This window comes from Danio rerio, chromosome 22 (genome assembly GCF_052040795.2).
Source record: "Danio rerio strain M-AB ecotype USA chromosome 22, GRCz13ab, whole genome shotgun sequence".
In the NCBI taxonomy this organism is placed as follows: Eukaryota; Metazoa; Chordata; class Actinopteri; order Cypriniformes; family Danionidae; genus Danio; species Danio rerio.
The window spans coordinates 6,822,715-6,841,374 of NC_141042.1; the positions used below are offsets into that span (position 1 = coordinate 6,822,715).

At 37.0% G+C, this 18,660-nt stretch overlaps 1 protein-coding gene across 4 annotated transcripts; it reads right to left on the reverse strand.

The window, feature by feature from the left end:
- Nucleotides 1-2,508: 2,508 nt before the first annotated feature.
- si:dkey-19a16.12 lies at nt 2,509-17,000 on the reverse strand. 4 transcript variants are annotated; one of them, XM_087303528.1, is made up of 8 exons: nt 16,462-17,000; nt 15,171-15,485; nt 13,047-13,361; nt 8,865-9,173; nt 5,296-5,496; nt 5,156-5,181; nt 2,908-4,275; nt 2,509-2,828 (listed from the first exon to the last, which is right to left on the reverse strand). In XM_087303528.1, exons 1-7 carry the CDS (start codon nt 16,505-16,507, stop codon nt 4,078-4,080), a joined length of 1,410 nt encoding a protein of 469 aa, XP_087159654.1. In that variant the 5' UTR covers nt 16,508-17,000; the 3' UTR covers nt 2,509-2,828; nt 2,908-4,077. The 4 variants fall into 4 exon arrangements, with proteins under 4 accessions (XP_087159654.1, XP_087159655.1, XP_087159657.1 ...); XM_087303529.1 differs by lacking the exon at nt 5,296-5,496 and having other exon boundaries at nt 16,462-16,984; XM_087303531.1 differs by lacking the exons at nt 5,156-5,181; nt 5,296-5,496 and having other exon boundaries at nt 16,462-16,984.
- Between the last annotated feature and the right edge of the window lie 1,660 nt (nt 17,001-18,660).

Consider the following 18,660-nt stretch of genomic DNA (forward strand, 5'->3'; position numbering starts at 1 on the left):
GCTGAATGATAATCTTTAAAAATATATAGGCTATGCAATACAAAACTTTAAACATTTATTTATTTTTTAATGAAAAGAAAAGAAATCAGGAGAGTAAAATATAATTTAAACCACTGGTCTGGCGCTGATACTTTGTATCCAGAAAAAGGGGAAAAAAGCAGATGAAAACCTGGCTGGGGAGACGGCGATAACATATCAGTTCTTCAGCAAAGATCACGACATCATTGTGATGCGTTCATCATACAACGCAGTTCGTGTTTATAATCATTAATATTAACTAGTTTTAATTCTCTCTCTAGACTTAGTTTTAGGGCTTGTTCTTGTCGGCGCAATATAGCCTCGGCTTATTGCACGTACGAATCCGATTGTGAAGAATGATTAAGCGCTTGCATTTTTTTATTGCATCCTTTTCGCAAGTTATTCATTTGTTTTGTTTTTTAAGTGGTGCGAACATTATTTACTGGCAAATGTTCCTCGATCTCGTACATCAACAAATAATGTAGCCTACTTAAGTTAACCTACCTTTTATGTAAAAATTAAGGAATAACCGAATTTAATATTAATAAATAAAACATCCGTATAAACATAGGCTACATGTTTATTTTTGAACTTTCGTTAATAAAACAACACTAAACTGTTTATTAATATTGTAGTTAAATATTACATTACTTTAACTGCTTGAAACTGTATAATAATAACAATTAAACGTTACATTTTTAAGAACTTAACAAAAATTCTAAATGGCACTTTACTAATCAGTGTAATAATAATATAAATATTAATAATTATACGTAAAAAGAAAATATTAACCTAGTAACAATATAAGTCAGATGTTTAATAAAAACAGCGTAGTTTCTCTCCACCTTTTGTAGTCATATTTTTAATTATTTGCCAGAAAAACTAACATGTTGACTTTGTCCGGTTTAAGTGAAGAATGGGGTTATAATGTTTCCAGCAATACACTGTCAGACGGTGTGCTTGTAGCGAAAAATGCACAGACAGGCTACTTTTTCACAATCATGCGAGAGAGGGCTTCTCCTTCTGTTCCGCAGGTTTCTCTACTCTGCGGAGCGGCGCGTTCTTAAGTAGTTACCAAATAGCCTATGCTCAATTTCTCGTCAATGTCTTCCATTTATCACTTTCTCTTTTGTATCTGGCCATTTTTGCAAATGCCTCTGCCATGCCTGGCTGAGCTGGGCTTCTGCGTTTAGAAGACAGGAGTTGATTAAAGCAGGTCGCACACCAGAAGCGCCGCTCGGCGCCGCGACACGGCGCGTACATGACAGATTAAAGTATAGCAGGTCGCACACCAGAAGCGCCGCTCGGCGCCGCGACACGGCGCGTACATGACAGATTAAAGTATCGCACACCAGACGCGCACATTCGAATGATATTTAACATGAAACTAATCAGATGGCGCTCTGTGGCGCGGCTGAAAAATGAACTGCGTCCTGAGCCGTCGCCGGGCGCCGCCGACAGCCGCCGACTTGCGGCGCCGGTGTGTGTATCCTGATAGAAACCTATGTTTAGAATTCTAAAATGCATGGCGCGGCGTGGCGCTGCGCGGCGCGCCGCCGAGCGGCGCTTCTGGTGTGCGACCTGCTTAAGCCTACATGGCTTTTTTTCCCTCGCCGTCAATCGCCACTAGCTTGCATGGTTCGGGACCCGTGGATCTGCGTATCGATGGATTTGCTCCTCAGTGTTTGGACTCTCAGCACTCAGCAGTGAATATTAAAACACACTTTACTTAAAACCCCCATACAAAAAGCTTAATCCAAATTGATTCGTTCACCTTTCTAGTTCGGCACGAATCCAAAATGTTCCCAGATGTAAGAGTTCGTTTTCTAACAAGATTCATAGTTGAACTTGAACTTGCTGAATCGCGCCTAATGTTATATTCTAACAGATATGTAATACTTGGCAACATAACAGTAATTTGTGTTTTAAAGTGCGTGACGTCACGTACTACGGCCGGTGGCAATGGACAACCGAGGTGGCAATGACCACCGCGGTGACGCGGTTGTCATGGTGACGTCACAGCCCTAGTTTTAAGTAAATATATATATATATATATATATATATATATATATATATATATATATATATATATATATATATATATATAATATCGCAATATATATCGCAGAGGAAAAAAATATCGCAATGTCAATTTTTTCCAATATCGTGCAGCCCTACTTTAAATCCTACAAAAAAATAACAAAATTAAAAAAAAAGTAAGTTGTTACACTGATATATCATTGTTATAGTTGTTTAATGGACAAAAACCCACCTCAAGTCTCCATGATTGTCTCATGTCCCATCTTTAATTTGCATCTAGAGTTTTTTTTACTAGTCATCCAGCAGGTGAAAATCTGAAAATTTGTTTCCAATTGAAACCCAATGCAATTTATACTATGCCATTTCCAACTGGTAACACAAACAATCTATAAAATGTATATTTAGAGATTTATATTATAGACAAAAAGGAAATAAACTGCAATAACACCATTTAACAGTCGATAAACTTTTATTAACAGACTGTACATTTACCGTCCAGCAGAGGTCCATAGAGACACATTCATTTGTTGGCAACTGGCAAAATTTATAAAAATGTATACAGTAAAATATATCTAAAGTGTTTTGGCAAAGTTTGAAATTAATCGAAAGTGTTTTAAACAAGTAATGCTGCAAATAATTTCAAAAACAAAATACAAAAAAGGTTTGTGTTGGTTACCACAAAAAGACGCAACATTTTGAACCTGCGAAACACACATTGTCAAGAACAGCATTCAACAGTCTATAAATGTCTTTTAGTGATTCAATATTACCTTAGTTATTTCTAATATTTTTGGTAATTTTAAACCGCATTCAACAGTCTATAAATGTCTTTTAGTGATTCAATATTACCTTAGTTATTTCTAATATTTTTGGTCATTTTAAACCGCTTTAATCTTAAAGTGAACTGATTTACCCTTATATGTCATCAATAAACAAAAAAAAAAAAAAAAAAAAAAAACAAATTTTCTCCATCACCACAATCATCACAGTTGTCAGGAATATTGTTAACAAAACTTTTTTTTTCTTTTTATATACAGTTAGACAGTGACAAACTTGGCAGCTCCAGTAAATAATCTGCTTGCTTGTTGCACTTTTCTAGTTGCCATTTACAGGTACTGGCAAGTGTAAACAATCAGGAATCTTTCACCTTTTCTGAGGTCAGATTTAGGCACTTAATCAAGCACATCTCAAATGCTTTCCAGCACTTTACAAGTGTGGTAAAACTTAACAGTAGCCAGAGTAATTGTTGGCCCCTGATACAGCTGAAGAGGGTGAGTATTGCCTATTTAGTAAGATCATTTCATTTTCAAACAAAACTCAAAGCCCTTTTCAAAGTTTAACCTAAAACCTCGATTAAAAAGGTCACATATCCAGCACCCATACAAACAAGATTAATACATTTAGTAAACAGTTACATTTTAAAAAGTTAATAAAAAGTGTACACAAAATTATCGATCAGTCAGGAAGTGTGCGATGTAACATTAACATGATCTTTAAAAAGTTTGGTCCCTGAGCAGTCTTGACCAACTTTTTTTCTTTTGTCTGACTAAAGGCAGTGTGCTGGTTGTTCTACAGTAGTCGTTAACAAAGTGCTTCAGCTAAAGCAGCAGTGTCAGTATGAAGTGATGTTCATGGCCGCCATATTGAAGTGTTATTCCAAACCAAAGTGCTGACCACTTCCAAAGGGTCTTCAGAACGGCAGATTTCGAAGGGTAAAACTAATGAACACTTCAGGCACTCAAAACACTTTAGAAAGTTGTTTTGTGTCAAAAAAAGCATCTTTCATTCAGAAGGGCTCATACCTATGACCTAATCCCATCGATTTGATTGGCTGTTTGGCACTGATGTCCCACCCTCATGTGCTCATGCTCAAGCAGCTCAGATTTATTCAGCCACCATCATAGAAGAACCACAGATAAACAACAACAGACAAAATAAATAAAATCTCAAAGAACAGTCTGTGCAGTCTTTGGTCATGTAATCAGCATTATTTAAAACTCGATATAAAAATGATCTGCGCTACTCAAGTATGACACCCTTTTCTGGCTGTATAACTGGTATGCCTGGTTTATACTCATCCTCCGGTTCTTCATCTATAAATGGTATATGTTCTTGATTATTGGATGTTTGATTGGAAGAGGTAGTCGAACGAGTTTCTTCTTCAACATGGAATGATTCAGTGGCAAAGTTAGTTGGTTGAAAGTCTGTCTCATCTATCTATAAAAATAGAGATGAACAGGTTAGCTAGATTACTAATTCGGTTATATAAACACAAAGTGATTAGAAAGTGCAACTACTTTAAAAGATTTGTCAGCATATCCCTCAAAAGGGTCCACTTTTTACATGTATTATTTCAAGAGTTCCCACTTAGATATGCTTGGCCTTTATAGCAGGTTTGGCAGGCTTTCCCGGGAGTGAACCCTGAGCTTGGAGATATTTGAGCCCAGGGCTCCCGCCCGGTCAATAAGCATATCAGGGGATCCGAGATTAGGTAGGTCTCGATAGCTCCCCCTTTAGAAAGGGGAGAAAAAGGAGGAGATAGGGTGGAAGGGGGGATTATTCCAAAACGAAGATAGAGCAATAAGGAGAAAGTGATCCATTTATATTAAGCTAGGATCACTCTGATTGGATTATTACTGATTACGGATGAGTGGCCAGCAGTGCTCAATCATATCACGTGCTCCTCTCGAAATTAGTTTATGAAACTTCACTTAATTTATTTTAGAAAGAATGAAAGAATGTGCAATGATTTTCTGCATTTTTAGGGGTAGAATGTTCTCAGAAGAGCAGTCCTAACACCCAAATTTAACAAAATAATTATATGATTATATTAACTAAATGATAATGATGATAATAATAATAATAATAATAATAATAATAATAATAATAATAATAATAATAATAATAAATATACAAATATGTGAAGATATTGACATAAATAATAATAAAAAAGTTAATGCCACATTTATAAATTCTCAAGTAAAAATACTTAATTGCTTTATTAATAAATACATTATGGTTTCTGAAACATACATATAGCACAAAAAACAGCTAAGATTCTTTCAGACAGACAAATTCAATGAACATAGGCTCTCACCTGATTTATTTGCTTCATTCCGTTGCCTGTCAAAACAATTGACTTTGTTTAATTAGAAAACGTAAAAATATAAATTGTTTTAAAAACTCTTTTTACTCAATGAACTTGTAAATCTTATAGCAGCTGTTTCTAATACTCACCATTCACTTGTTTGCTTTTTCCCTGATCTCTTGGTCGATTGTCACATGGTAAAGTAAATGGTTTTACTTTATCCTTTGACCTTTTTTTTACCATTTTTATGGTAAAGTAAAAAGCTGTAGCACCAACCGTCAGCAGCACCAGCAGCACACCAGCACATATTCCAATTCCTGTACTTAAGGATAGTCCTAAAACAGAAGCAACTAGAGGAAGAGGGAAGGAAATAGGTAATATCAAAGATGTCAAAGCTAATACTTAGTACTGATCAGTGTTATTGATTTAGGGGTATTTTGGCAAGTTTTTGGCAATGTCATAAGTCTTATATCTTATTAAAGGGCACCTATTTTACCCCTTTTTCCAGATTTAATATAAGTCTTTTGTCTGCTTTCCTTATGTCTGTCACTGTGCTGTTTATCTGATGCAGCCGAGGCGGAGATTGAAGCACACTCTAAAAAGGCACTTGGGAATGGTGGGTGGGGAGAACTAGCATTAAAGGCACAGACAACAAAAACAGCTACATGGTGTCCAGAGCAGAAAATCCTAATGTTCAGAAGGGTCTAATAAATAATCTGATGGGTGTTTTCAGCTGAAACTTTAAAGACACATTATGGAGACACAAAAGACTAATATTAAATCTGGAAAAGGGGGTGAAATAGGTTTCCTTCAAGGGTATAATAATGGCAAATTCAACCAACACAAATGAACTTCTTACTTAAAGAGCCCTTATTATGGGTTTTTGAGAATGACCTTCCATGTAGTGTGTAACAGCTCAGCTAAGGCTTAAATCTAAAAGTGGACAGTTTTTAAAACTGTTGATTCATTTATAAAAGAGTCAACTCAGAGTGCTTCAAATGAATCGTCTTGATAACGAGTCTTGAGACGTTTCGGCATGACGTCGATACGAAACTTAAGCCCCGCCTAATTGTGCGCACAAACCCAGGAAAATTTAAACCTGAAACACAGTATCAAAGAAAAAGAGGAAGACAAGCACTGTAGCAGGCGCCGGTTTTATTAAGTCACGCTGTGCTCAGCTGGATATTATTGGAGGTGTGAGGGGAAAGTTAGTGTTATTTTCTCTACCTAAAGATGAAACTGTGAGTATGTGGTTGAGGTTTATTTTTGCAAAAATTCCTCAGCATTATAGCCCAGTCTTGTTTGAGTGCTTTAGCAATCTACATGCTTACAATAGGGCATTCATTGGCCGTTTGTTAAAGGACGGATCAGAAAGGTCTATTGATGTAAGGGACTGTCCGTACATGGATCAGTGGATCATGGATCAGTTTCTTTCTCCATTTCACAAAAGTAAGTAAGTGTGATTAAAATGGCTCCTCCTCCTAGCTAGCAAATTATGTATTTGTGTTTTGTTACTTGTAAACGCGTGTACTGTATCAAGTTAACTCTATATATTCTCATATTGCGTCTAGTGCCATGTTAAAAATGTGATGTGTGCTGCTTTGTTTATGGATTTAAATGCACTTGTGAGCTCGCGTTCCACTGCCGTTTGTCGTTGCTATGGCCACCGTCAGCTGTTGGTGTTGGTTCACGGATGCCGCCCACACTATTCTGACGCCAGGCAGCTGCAAAAGTTGCCTCTGTGGACGCACCAGCCCTGGGTGTTAGTAGCTTGTAAGCGTGTTTCAGGTGATAGGATGCTATACCAATGTTGGTGTACTGGGGCTTTCACTGACCATATTAAAATACTGAAGACTAGGGGAGGTTGAAATCATGGAAGTATTCTGGGATAAATAACAAAATGGGTGGGAGGCTGGAGATGGAACTGTAAGAAAAAACAGGATTGTTGGCAGATATGCCCACACATACACTCTGCACTCTAACTACTTCAATAATGTTGATAAGCAGTGCTGGGCCTTTCATTCTGTCTCACTGTCACGCAGGCCCGGATTGGCTAATCAGGAGGACCGGGAGAATTCCCGGTGGGCCGGTCCGTTTTTTTGGCCGCGAGGGCCGGTGTCCCTAGTTCCAGAATCTGTTGCTCTCAGCAGTCACACTTTTTAAATGTATTTATTTACTTGACCACAGCCTTTTTATTCATTATTTTATCGCAACTCTTCTCTTTTTATCTATTTTAATGATGATAAAATTTAGTTGTGTCTCCTCACTACACACAGCTGTTGTGGTCCAGGGGTTAGCACGTTAGGTTAAGACTCCGCGGACCCGGGTTTGATCCTCGTTAGAGTAATTTATTGTTTTCATTTTTATTGTTAAGACATATAATACTGTTAGGGTTGTTGAACATTTGAAGTTCTAAAGCAGCTGTTTTCTCAAAAAAGACGTGATAGTGTAAATAGCAACTGAATTGGAAATGACCTTATTTTAATATAGTCAGTCGTGAACTGAGGTGGGCCGGTCTGAGGCTTGAAAATCCAGGGCTGAAAAGAAGTCCCACTCCGGCCCTGCTGTCACGGTTTATTCTTTATTTAGCCTTCCTTCTTTATTATTATTATTATTATTATTATTATTCTCTACGTAACTTTTGTGTTGTGGGGGAGATTGTTTTATTAATTGCAATTTCTTTTCTTTGAGGCTGGCTCCGCCTTGCACCTGCCGCTAATTCAACTTGTCGCCTTTATAAGCGGAAGCTGAGTGTGTGTCGGTGTGGCTCTTGATTTCCAGCGCGTCTGACTGATCCTCGCGATCTTGTCTCTCTTTGAAGAGTATGACCTGTACTTGCTGAGAATCTCTCCGTATCTTGCCCTGATGAAGGTCCGAACTTTTGTTTGTTTGTTAAAGCAATTGCTTTGACTTGGTTATTGTTTAATTAATGATTTATATTTCTGTTGCCACCTTAATTAGATAGGACACGTATCTTCTGGTCTCTAAATAAATAGAGAATTGTAATTTTGGTTTCTGTGTCCTTTTATGTTGCTAACCCTGTCCCTAGACGAGCCTTAAAAAACTGGGGTTCGTAACACTCACGCTGATAACACGCTGTCAGTGTCGACCAATCGCAGCAGGCTGTCATCGGTCCAATCAGCGCCGATTAGCTTTGCGCTAAGGAGGTGTTTGGAAACAAATGTGTTGCTAGGATAATTAGGTAAAAATAAATGCATATTATAAGACTATGAAAGTGTTTTTAGCCCTTCCATGCATGCCAGCCTGTTGCTGGAGACCCTTACAACCACAATATAATCCCTTTTAATGTATAACAGGGGCTCTTTAAATAATCTTGAATATGCCGTATCCTAAAAATTTTGGCTTCCACAGTATGTGAATGGGGATTTTGTCAGAAAAAGTTCTCTCAGTACAGAGAAGCAGACTGGAAGCAATTAGTTTTTCTGGAAAAAAAGTCAAATGCAAAGATTTTATTTTGGGTGGGAGTGGAGAAGGATGTATTAGAAAGTCCTTATAAAAAGGAAATAAGTAAAGGGCCAACCCAAAACAAGGACATTGTAAATATGCTAATTTAACACATGACGCAACACTGAAACAATTTCAACTTTTCAAGTAGGCTTTAGCTACTTGTCACTGATTTGGCAACATTGTGATGTGAACTATATTAAAAACTCCTCAAGAGAGAAGCGACTGATATGAGAAAGTTCATTACACTTACCAGAGACCGTGAAGCTCCCATTGATGTAGAAGCTGCTGCTGTTGATCAGTAGTGTATATTCTCCAGAATCTGCTTTACTGCTGTTCATTATGGTCAGAGATCCAGATGAATGATTCACCTTCAGTCTGTCTCTGAATCCATCTTTACACTGAGCATCTTCACAGATCTGACTCGCACCTCCAGTCAATTCAGCAAGGAGAATCTCGCCAAAGTACCACTTCAGCACATCATTTGGAGTTGTTTTAATAGGAGTGTCTAAAGTGATAGATTCTCCCTCTGTCGCTGATTTCTGCTTCAAGTTCTTTAATGCTTCAGCAGAAAAAACAAACCAACATATATAGTTGAAACCAGAAGTTGTATGTACACTCTAAAAAGGAACATAACATAACCATTTTTTTTAATTGTCTAATTAAATCATACTAAACGTTTACTATTTTAGGTCCATTGGGATTACCTAAATTATTTACATTTGCTAAATGCCAGAATAATGAGAGAATTTATTTCTAGACAGTCAAAAGTTTACATAAATTTGCTTAGTATTTTTTTAGCTTTGCTTTTAAACTGTATAAATTTGGTCAAATGTCACATGTTTTGGGTATCCTTCCACAAGCTTCTCACAATAATTTGAAGAAATTTTGGCCAATTCCTCCAGACAGAACTGGTGTAATGAAGTCAGATTTGCTTGCTCACACAAGCTTTTTCAACTCTACCCACAAATGTTCTATAGCAGGGATGTCAAACTCAATTCCTGTAGGGCCACAGCTCTGCACAGTTTAGTTCCAACCCTAATTAAACACACCTGATCAAACTAATTGAGTCCTTCAGGCTTGTTTAAAACCTACAGGTATGTGTGTTTGAGCAGGGTTGGAAGTAAATTGTGCAGGGCTGCGAACCTCCAGGAATTGAGTTTGACATCCCTGTTCTATAGGATTGAGCTCAGGGCTTTGTGATGGCCACTGCAAAACATTCACTCTGTTGTCCTTAAAGCACATTTTAACTAATTAGGCAGTATGCTTAGGGTGATGGTCTGTTTGGAAGACCCATTTGTGGCCAAGTTTTAATTTCCTGGCTGATGTCTTAAGATGTTGGTTCAGTATTTCTACATCATGTTCTTTCTTCATGATGCCATCTATGCTGTGAAGTGGATCAGTCCCTACTGCAGCAAAACAGCCCCACAACATGATGCTGCCGCCCCCATACTTTACAATTGGGATGATGCTCCTAGCCTTGTAAGCTTTTCCCTATGTCCTCCAAATGTAATACTCCCCTAGTAGCAAAGAATTCTGGCCCAGATTTGGCATAAAGCTGGCACAGCAGGCATTCATCCGGCACTGGCATACAGCATGTGGGCCATACATGGCCCGGGTTAGGCAGAGGTGGCACACAAGATTTGGGCCAGATGAAAAACGTAGTATTTGGCCCAGATTTAAAAATTTGATAAGTGGGCCATGTGAGTTTGGCCATTCTTGACCCACATTTAAAATACACTAAACTAATTTTTGAGTAAAGAAAAAAATATTCTACCAATCAGGTCACTTTGAGAAAAAGCGTGCCCATAGTGTGCCTAAAGCGCATCACTCCATGGGTTTATCAATTTCATTGCAACCGTGACACACCAACCTATCTGGCCCAGTTCAGGCCCAGTTATGAGGTATTAACTTGGCTGAGACTTGGCCCAGATATGGTCCGTGTTTGGCTCTTGTCTGGAAGCCAGATTTGGTCCAGTCATGTACTGTAATTCACTGCGGCATGTGGGCCAAGCAAAACCTGACTGTGTGGGCCAGAGCTGGGCCAGAGAAATTTTGCTATGTGGGTGGTCATTTTGGCCAAACACTTCAATCTTTGTTCCATCAGACCACAGGACATGTCTCCAAAAATTATTCTGTTTCCCAGTTTAACTGAGCAAATTGTAATCTGGCTTTTTTGTTGATTCTGGCTTGTTGATTTTCCCATGTTGTCAAACAAGGAAGCAGTGTGTTTGATGTTTTCCTTCATGGGAACCGAATGCACTAGGAGGAGACTATGTGAGTGATGCTTCCGGGCTGCACTCGCCAGCTGGCCTCCGTTAGACACTATACTACAATATGCAGTGGTTGTCTTTAAAGATAGTTTTGCACCAGTGCAGTGCTTTGAAACAATAGAAATATGTGATTGACGCGTATGACGCCATGAGGGTGTTTAAAACTTTGAATCAAAATTCAATCAGGCACGTGGGTATAGGCGAAAATGAAGCTTTGGACATCACTGATCACGTGATGTTGGCAAAACAAATCAAGCTTCGGTACACTGCTTCACTGCGAGATGTATCGTTTTTTTGATACATGCTTCAAAGCCTTGGTGCACAACTTCACATCACTACTATTTTATTTTATTGGGTTGGCACTCCTTCTAACGTCAAGAGGTGTAGTGAATTTGAGTTAACGGTTGATGGGTCTATCTTATCACCATCTCCACAGGTGCATAATCTTGGTGTTCTCCTGGACTCTCAGCTTAGTCTGAATTCTCATTTTAAACATGTAACTAATATGGCCTTTTATCATCTTCGTAATATAGCCCGCTTCCGTCCTTTTCTCTCGAGGCCTGATGCTGAAACACCAGCCTGATCTCACGAGAAAACGTAAGTATTTTACGTTTTGCCAGTTTAGTGGCTAATTCGTACGAATTCGTACGAGTTCAGTCGTACAAAATGGTACGATTTTAAAAAGGAGGCGTGGCACCTGACCCCACCCCTAACCCCAACCGTCATTGGGGGATAAGCAAATCGTACTAAATTGTACGAATTAGATCGTACGAATTCATACGAATTAGCCACTAAATGAAAAAGTTACGAATTGCCGTGAGATTGTGTTGTTTCACGTCCATGCTTTTATCACGTCTTGCTTGGATTTTTGCATTTCCTTGTTCGGAGGGTTACCAGCGAATTCTCTAAAAAATTTTCAATACATCCAAAATTCTGCTGCACGTGTGTTGACACATACAGTACATCGCCTCGGCCACACATCACTCCTATACTCTAACAGCTTCACTGGCTACCCGTCAAGTCTCGTATTGATTTTAAAACATTAATTTTAACATAGCGCGAGGCAGTGGCGCAGTAGGTAGTGCTGTCGCCTCACAACAAGAAGGTCGCTGGTTCGAACCTCGACTCAGTTGGTGTTTCTGTGTAGAGTTTGCATGTTCTCCCTGCCTTCGAATGGGTTTCCTCCGGGTGCTCCGGTTTCCCCCACAGTGCAAAGACATGCGGTACAGGTGAATTGGGTAGGCTAAATTGTCCCTAGTGGGCTAGGCCAAATGTGTGTGGATGTTTCCCAGAGATGGGTTGCGGTTGGAAGAGCATCCACTGTGTAAAAACTTGCTGGATAAGTTGGCGGTTTATTCCACTGTGGCGACCCCGGATTAATAAAGGGACTAAGCCGACAAGAAAATGAATGATTTTAACATATAAAGCGGTTCATGCTTCTGCTCCAGGTTACATTTGTGACCTGATATCCGTTTCCGCTGTCTACGCTCTGCCTCGGGTCCTACAATATTTCAGCCTCGCTGCAAACTCAGCACTATGGGAGGTAGGGCATTCTCTTTCCATGCTCCCAAACTGTGGAATGCTCTTCCCACTAACATTAGGAATGCCGGTTCATTGGACGCTTTTAAAACGTTACTTAAAACTCTAGGTCTGTTTTTAATTTGTGATATCTTTTATGCTTACTGTGTTTTTATTGTATTTTTTATTGTTAACCGTGCTTTGCTGTTTTAACTTTCTTGTAAACGCTTTGGGTTTTAGAAAAACGTGTTATAAATAAAATATATTATTAATATTATATTATTATATATATATATATATATATATATATATATATATATATATATATATATATATATATATATATATATATATATATAATATATATATATATATATATATATATATATATATATATATATATATATATGGAATTGCTTAGGATACCCAAATCAAAAAGTCCGCACCTGGCAAAGATTTCATCGCCAACTATCAAATCTTTTGATAAAATGTCTTTTTTACAGATATGTTCAAAACTTCATTTTGTTTTTTGTTTTTTTGCAATAATGACAAATGGAAATTGTAAAACTGGTCTAATTTTAAACTAAATAATAAAAAGTGTCAATGTGGTATGATCAACAAGTCAAAAGACATAAAAGACTCACCAAGAATAACAACCCTGAAGATCTTTTCTCTGCCACGGTGGAGGAATGTATAAAGTCCCGAGTCCTCAGTGCTGACCTTCATGATGGTCAGAGACCCAGTCTGACTGTCCAGCTTCAGTCTGTCCCTGAATCTCTGAGGACAGGTATCATCTGTGCAGATTTTATGCTGATAGCCTATTATTTCAGCAATGCGATCAGTATAAAAATACCACTTAATTCTGTTGCTTTGGTTTGTTTGAACACCAGTGCACAGAGTGACTGAGTCTCCCTCCATTACAGACACTGACGATTCAGGTGTATCAGCACCAAGGGCACCTGGAGAAATGGACAGTCAATTATAAGCCACTTTTTAAAATTGTGTAGCATTTCAAAAATGCAAACAAGTATTATTGATCATGGCATGTTTTCTAAAGACACATGATGAATTTAACCCCTCTGGTGGGCAGGGAAAGGAATTACTTAATTGTTGTAATTTTCGACCACATTTCTTCTTTCTTTTCAGAGTTTGTGTGCATATTACAGTGCCAATTCTTACAAACAGTAAATCATATTTTAAATTTCAATAATTCAACAAAAAGAAAAAATGTGATTGTCTTAAACTTTTAAGTTGAATCAAGTTAGGTATTATTACCTTATATATATATATATATATATATATATATATATATATATATATATATATATATATATATATATATATATAAAAGCAATATCACACGAGTATCAGTGTAATGTGGCAGTATATCAGCACTGGCCCACCAGTGACAATACACATTCATATTGTCCACCAGTGACAATACACAGCCATATCACACTACTTTGACTAAATAATCATGTATATAAAACAGGAAATCAAACACGGAGAGTCTAAAACTCTTTTGTATTAGGAACTACTTTCTTCCGCCATTCATTCACATCTGCAGCTGACGTCAGAACAGCAGAAGCTGTTACTAATTCACCAACGTCACTTTAAAGCTGGGATTTGAATGATTCTCTAGAGTAAAACAGGTGATTTTGCTTACATTTTGAGATTGTAAGGCTGAACGTGACATTAAATGTCATGTTAAATGCAATGAGATATCTCCTGCAGTATATAAGTCTACAGTATTTCTCAGTTGCAATCGGGATATCATAATAATAAACCCCCGAAAAAACCAATAAATACCAGACTGATGTTGTGTTTGCAATAAGGAAAAACGTTAACTTGCGTGAGAATTTCTTCTTTCTTTCTGCCAAAACAACACACATTCCTGATATGCGAGTCCCATTTCACACTCAATACACTAAAATTATATGGTATAAATACAGCACTACAACATACAGAAGAGAGAGATATCACTTACCAGTATAAAAAAGATATATATATACAGTTAGATATGTAGTTTTATGTTTATATATCTGCTTTTTTAACATTCATGTCTAATTATTAAACTCACTTCATTACTGACATTTCATCTTTATCAACAAGCATTATTACCTTAGAATTGTCTATTTACAATTTGTCTTTGGTTTAAATTTGTCTATTTAAACCTCATTAATGAAATAACTCTGTATATAATAAAATATTTAAATAAATAAATGCCCCTCAGAACATTTTTGCTACATCGAACACACATCAAGATTATAATTTAAAGTTGTTGCTTCACCCAAGAAATTTTAAATTGTCAACTCACCATCACAACTTCAGAAAACACCCAAAACTGAACATCCTGTCATCATTTACTCATCCGCAACTGTTTTTTCTTTTTTTTAAACGAAGATATAGTGAAGAAAGCTAGAAAACCTGTAGCCATTGTATTTGTTTGTCCTACTATGGAAGTCTTATTTTGTGTTCAACAAAAAAAAAGAAGCTCAAGTGGTTTGAAACTAGTGGATGACAATGAACTGAATGAATTAACCCTTAGGATAGCGGATTCATATCAATTATGTTTATTCACATTAGCTTTGTCAGGCTTCTGATTTTTGGTTGAAAAGTTTCAATTTCAGATTTTCAAAAACAGAAATGTATTTAACTGAAAACATCTTTACTGTAGTTTTAAATATGGACCAACATAAGAGTTGAGAACACTTTGGAAGATGTGTGTATTTTTTATGTGAATAAACCCTTTATTAAATAACACTCACCCTGGACAGACAAGATGAATTTCTTTTCTGTTCTACGGCTGTTAATCTGCAGCTGATACAGTCCAGAGTCTGTCTTCCTTGTGTTTGTGACGATCAGAGATCCAGATGTATTGTCCAGCTGCAGTCTGCCTCTAAATCTGTCAGGACACACATCATCTACGCAGATCTTCACCTGATCTCCATTGAGTTCAGCGATGCGACTGCCATTAAAATACCATCTTATTCTGTCTTTTTGTGTTTTTACAATTCCAGCGTTCAAAGTGGCAGATTCTCCCTCCATCACTGACACTTCATCTGCAGCAGCATCAGACACACCTGCAGCAGCAAAAGCAATCATAAGTCAATTTTCAGAAAGACAAAAACCAACTCAAAGATTTTAGGGAAAGAAACACTTCCGTCATTACAACAAACAACAGTTCAACAAAAGTCAACATTTGCGTACTACAATACTAACTTCATACTAGAAATGAGATAAAAATTGAAAAGGTTGGTCAAAATCTTTTTATTTTTAATGTATTTATTTTTATTATAGTTTACACTTACCGGCCACTTTATTAGGTACACTTGTCCAACTGCTCATTAAAACAAATTTCTTATCAGCCAATTACATGGCGACAACTCAATGCATTTAGACATGTAGACATGACTGCAGTTTAAACTGAGCATATATTTTACGAAGCGGATGCCCTACCAGCTGCAACCCATCACTGGGAAACATCCATACACTCATTCACACACATATACACTACAGACAATTCTACCCAATTTCCCTATACCACATGTCTTTGGACTTGTGGGGGGAACCGGAAAAGGAAACCCACATAGGGAGATCATGCAAACTCCACACAGAAACGCCAACTGACCCAGCCGAGGCTCGAACCAGCGACCTTCTTGTGAGGTGCTACCCATTGTGCCACCGTGAAGCCCGCTACTTTACTTGTTACTAAGAAAAGTAATAAAAAGTGTTCTGAAAAGTGTTACACCCAACACTGATCTTAATTATAAACTTTCACAAATCTATTTTTTTAAATACAACTATATTATTTGCTAATTCTAAATAGTGAAATCATATTAACAGCCAATGATTATCAAAGTGCAACCTTGTTTAGTCAAAAGAATAGTGCTCATTTTGTTTTCAGATGCCATTGTTTCGTGATTTCACAAGTTGTCACTGAACAATAGTGCGATTATAAAACCAGCTTTACCGCAACCACATCATTTTAATTCCTCAGCTACTTAAAAGCTACAGAAGCTTTTCTTATTTGTACTGAAGAGAATGCCAAATGCTTACCGCTGATGAAGATGACACTCCATAAGATCCAAATAAACACTCTCATTTTACTTCACAGCTGAGTGGCCTCAATGAAGTAATATAAAGCTTATTTAAAAACCACCAGGATTCAAAATTAGTCTGAAGCAGAAACATTAAATCTCGCGTAAGCAACTAGCCTACACAGAGAAAGGCAGAAATCCATTCACGTTTCTTAAAGATGCTTTTGAAGCGAATAAGCAGCCTACGCTGCAACAACCAACACTACAACAGGTGCTCACTGCCTGCGTTAACATGAAGCAGCGCTGGGCAAAAAGTGTTGCCAAATCTCGCAAGACTGCGAAACCGAAGCTTTAAAAACAAGCCCATTATTCGATCGTTATTAGTATTCGTAGATTAACTATAATGAAGTTTTACTTGTCAGGCAAGCAGTATCAATGAATTAGCCGCGAACGTCGAACTCAAACGTGCCGCAAGCAAGTGGTGCTCGCTGCAGAGCGATAGGAGAGCCGTCAGATCTGTGCGTCTATGAATTTGCTTTTGCGAGCTGCTTTAGCTGTGCTGTGACGTCAGGGAGTGTACTGTAGTTTTGCGGTTTACAATTATTATATATTTCCAAACTTTTGTATACCCTAAAATTGTATTATTCGGTTCTTGTGAACCTAGATCCCTCTTATTATAATTGTTTTATTAATGTATTGCCTTTTCTGGGTAAATTTTACATCCATAATTGTACCATTTCATAGAAAAAGCTTCTTTTTTTCCAAACAGGGTTTTGATTTTTATGTGAACTCCTTAAAATACTAATAATTATACTGCATGTAAAACTCTTTCTTGGTGTGATTCTTTTAATCATGTACAATTTGCTGGGATTTATGTATCTTTGTTCATATTTTGTCTTTGTAATCTTTCTTGCATAATAAAATAAATAAATATAAAAGAAATGGACACACACTGATAACAAGCATATAGACTATACAGTGGTCAACATTTAAAGAATCAAAATGTTCATTGAAAGTGGTGAGCAAATCAAGGTAAAGGTAGATTTTGCTGGAATAATGTATTCAGCATTGAACTTTGCTTACAAATGGGATTATTTTATTGCAGTAAGTTATAATTAAAAAGTTATACTGCATTAGTTAATATGGTTAAAAGAGATTTTAAACGATTTCTTTTTAGAAATATATATATATATATATATATATATATATATATATATATATATATATATATATATATATATATATATATAATTTTCTTGTCGGCTTAGTACCTTTATTAATCTGGGGTCGCCACAGCGGAATAAACCGCCAACTTATCCAGCAAGTTTTTACGCAGCGGATGCCCTTCCAGCCGCAACCCATCTCTGGGAAACATCCACACACACATTCACACACACACTCATAAGGACAATTTAGCCTACCCAATTCACCTGAACCGCATGTCTTTGCACTGTGGGGGAAACCGGAGCACCCGGAGGAAACCCACGCGAAGGCAGGGAGAACATGCAAACTCCACACAGAAACGCCAACTGAGCCGAGGTTTGAACCAGCGACCTTCTTGCTTAAAATTGTTAAAAGAGTATATTCATCTTTGGCCCACGGCTTTCAAAGATAATTGGTTTTTGGCCCTTAAACAAAAAAAGTTTGGGCACCACTGATCAAGATCTCTTCAAAAAAATAAATAAATAAATAAATAAATAAATATATATATATATATATATATATATATATATATATATATATATATATATATATATATATATATATATATATATATATATGTAAAAGGTTTTGACAAATGTAATGCAAATTTATACCAAAATGAAATGTGACATGAATAAACATTTAGACTGAAGGAAATGTAAGTTCATCTCGAGCTCTTGACAGAAACTTGACAGAGCTGCTTTTCTGGATTCCATGATGAGTAGTGTGAATATGTATTTCACAGTTTATATTCATTCAAAGCCATGGATTCTGTGCAAGCAAATCATATCACCTTAGAATTATAAGGTTATATCTGACATTTATGTCAAAATTGAGTGATTGACATTTTCTTATTAAATGACCACTTATTTACATTATTGCATGATTTTTATAAGTTGCTTATATTTCAAGACTTTTTATTTAAAAAACCAATGTTGCACACATACATGCTATATGGAATGCAGAAACTTTGAAGCTCAACATCTCAAAATCATCCAGAATGCAGATAAAACCT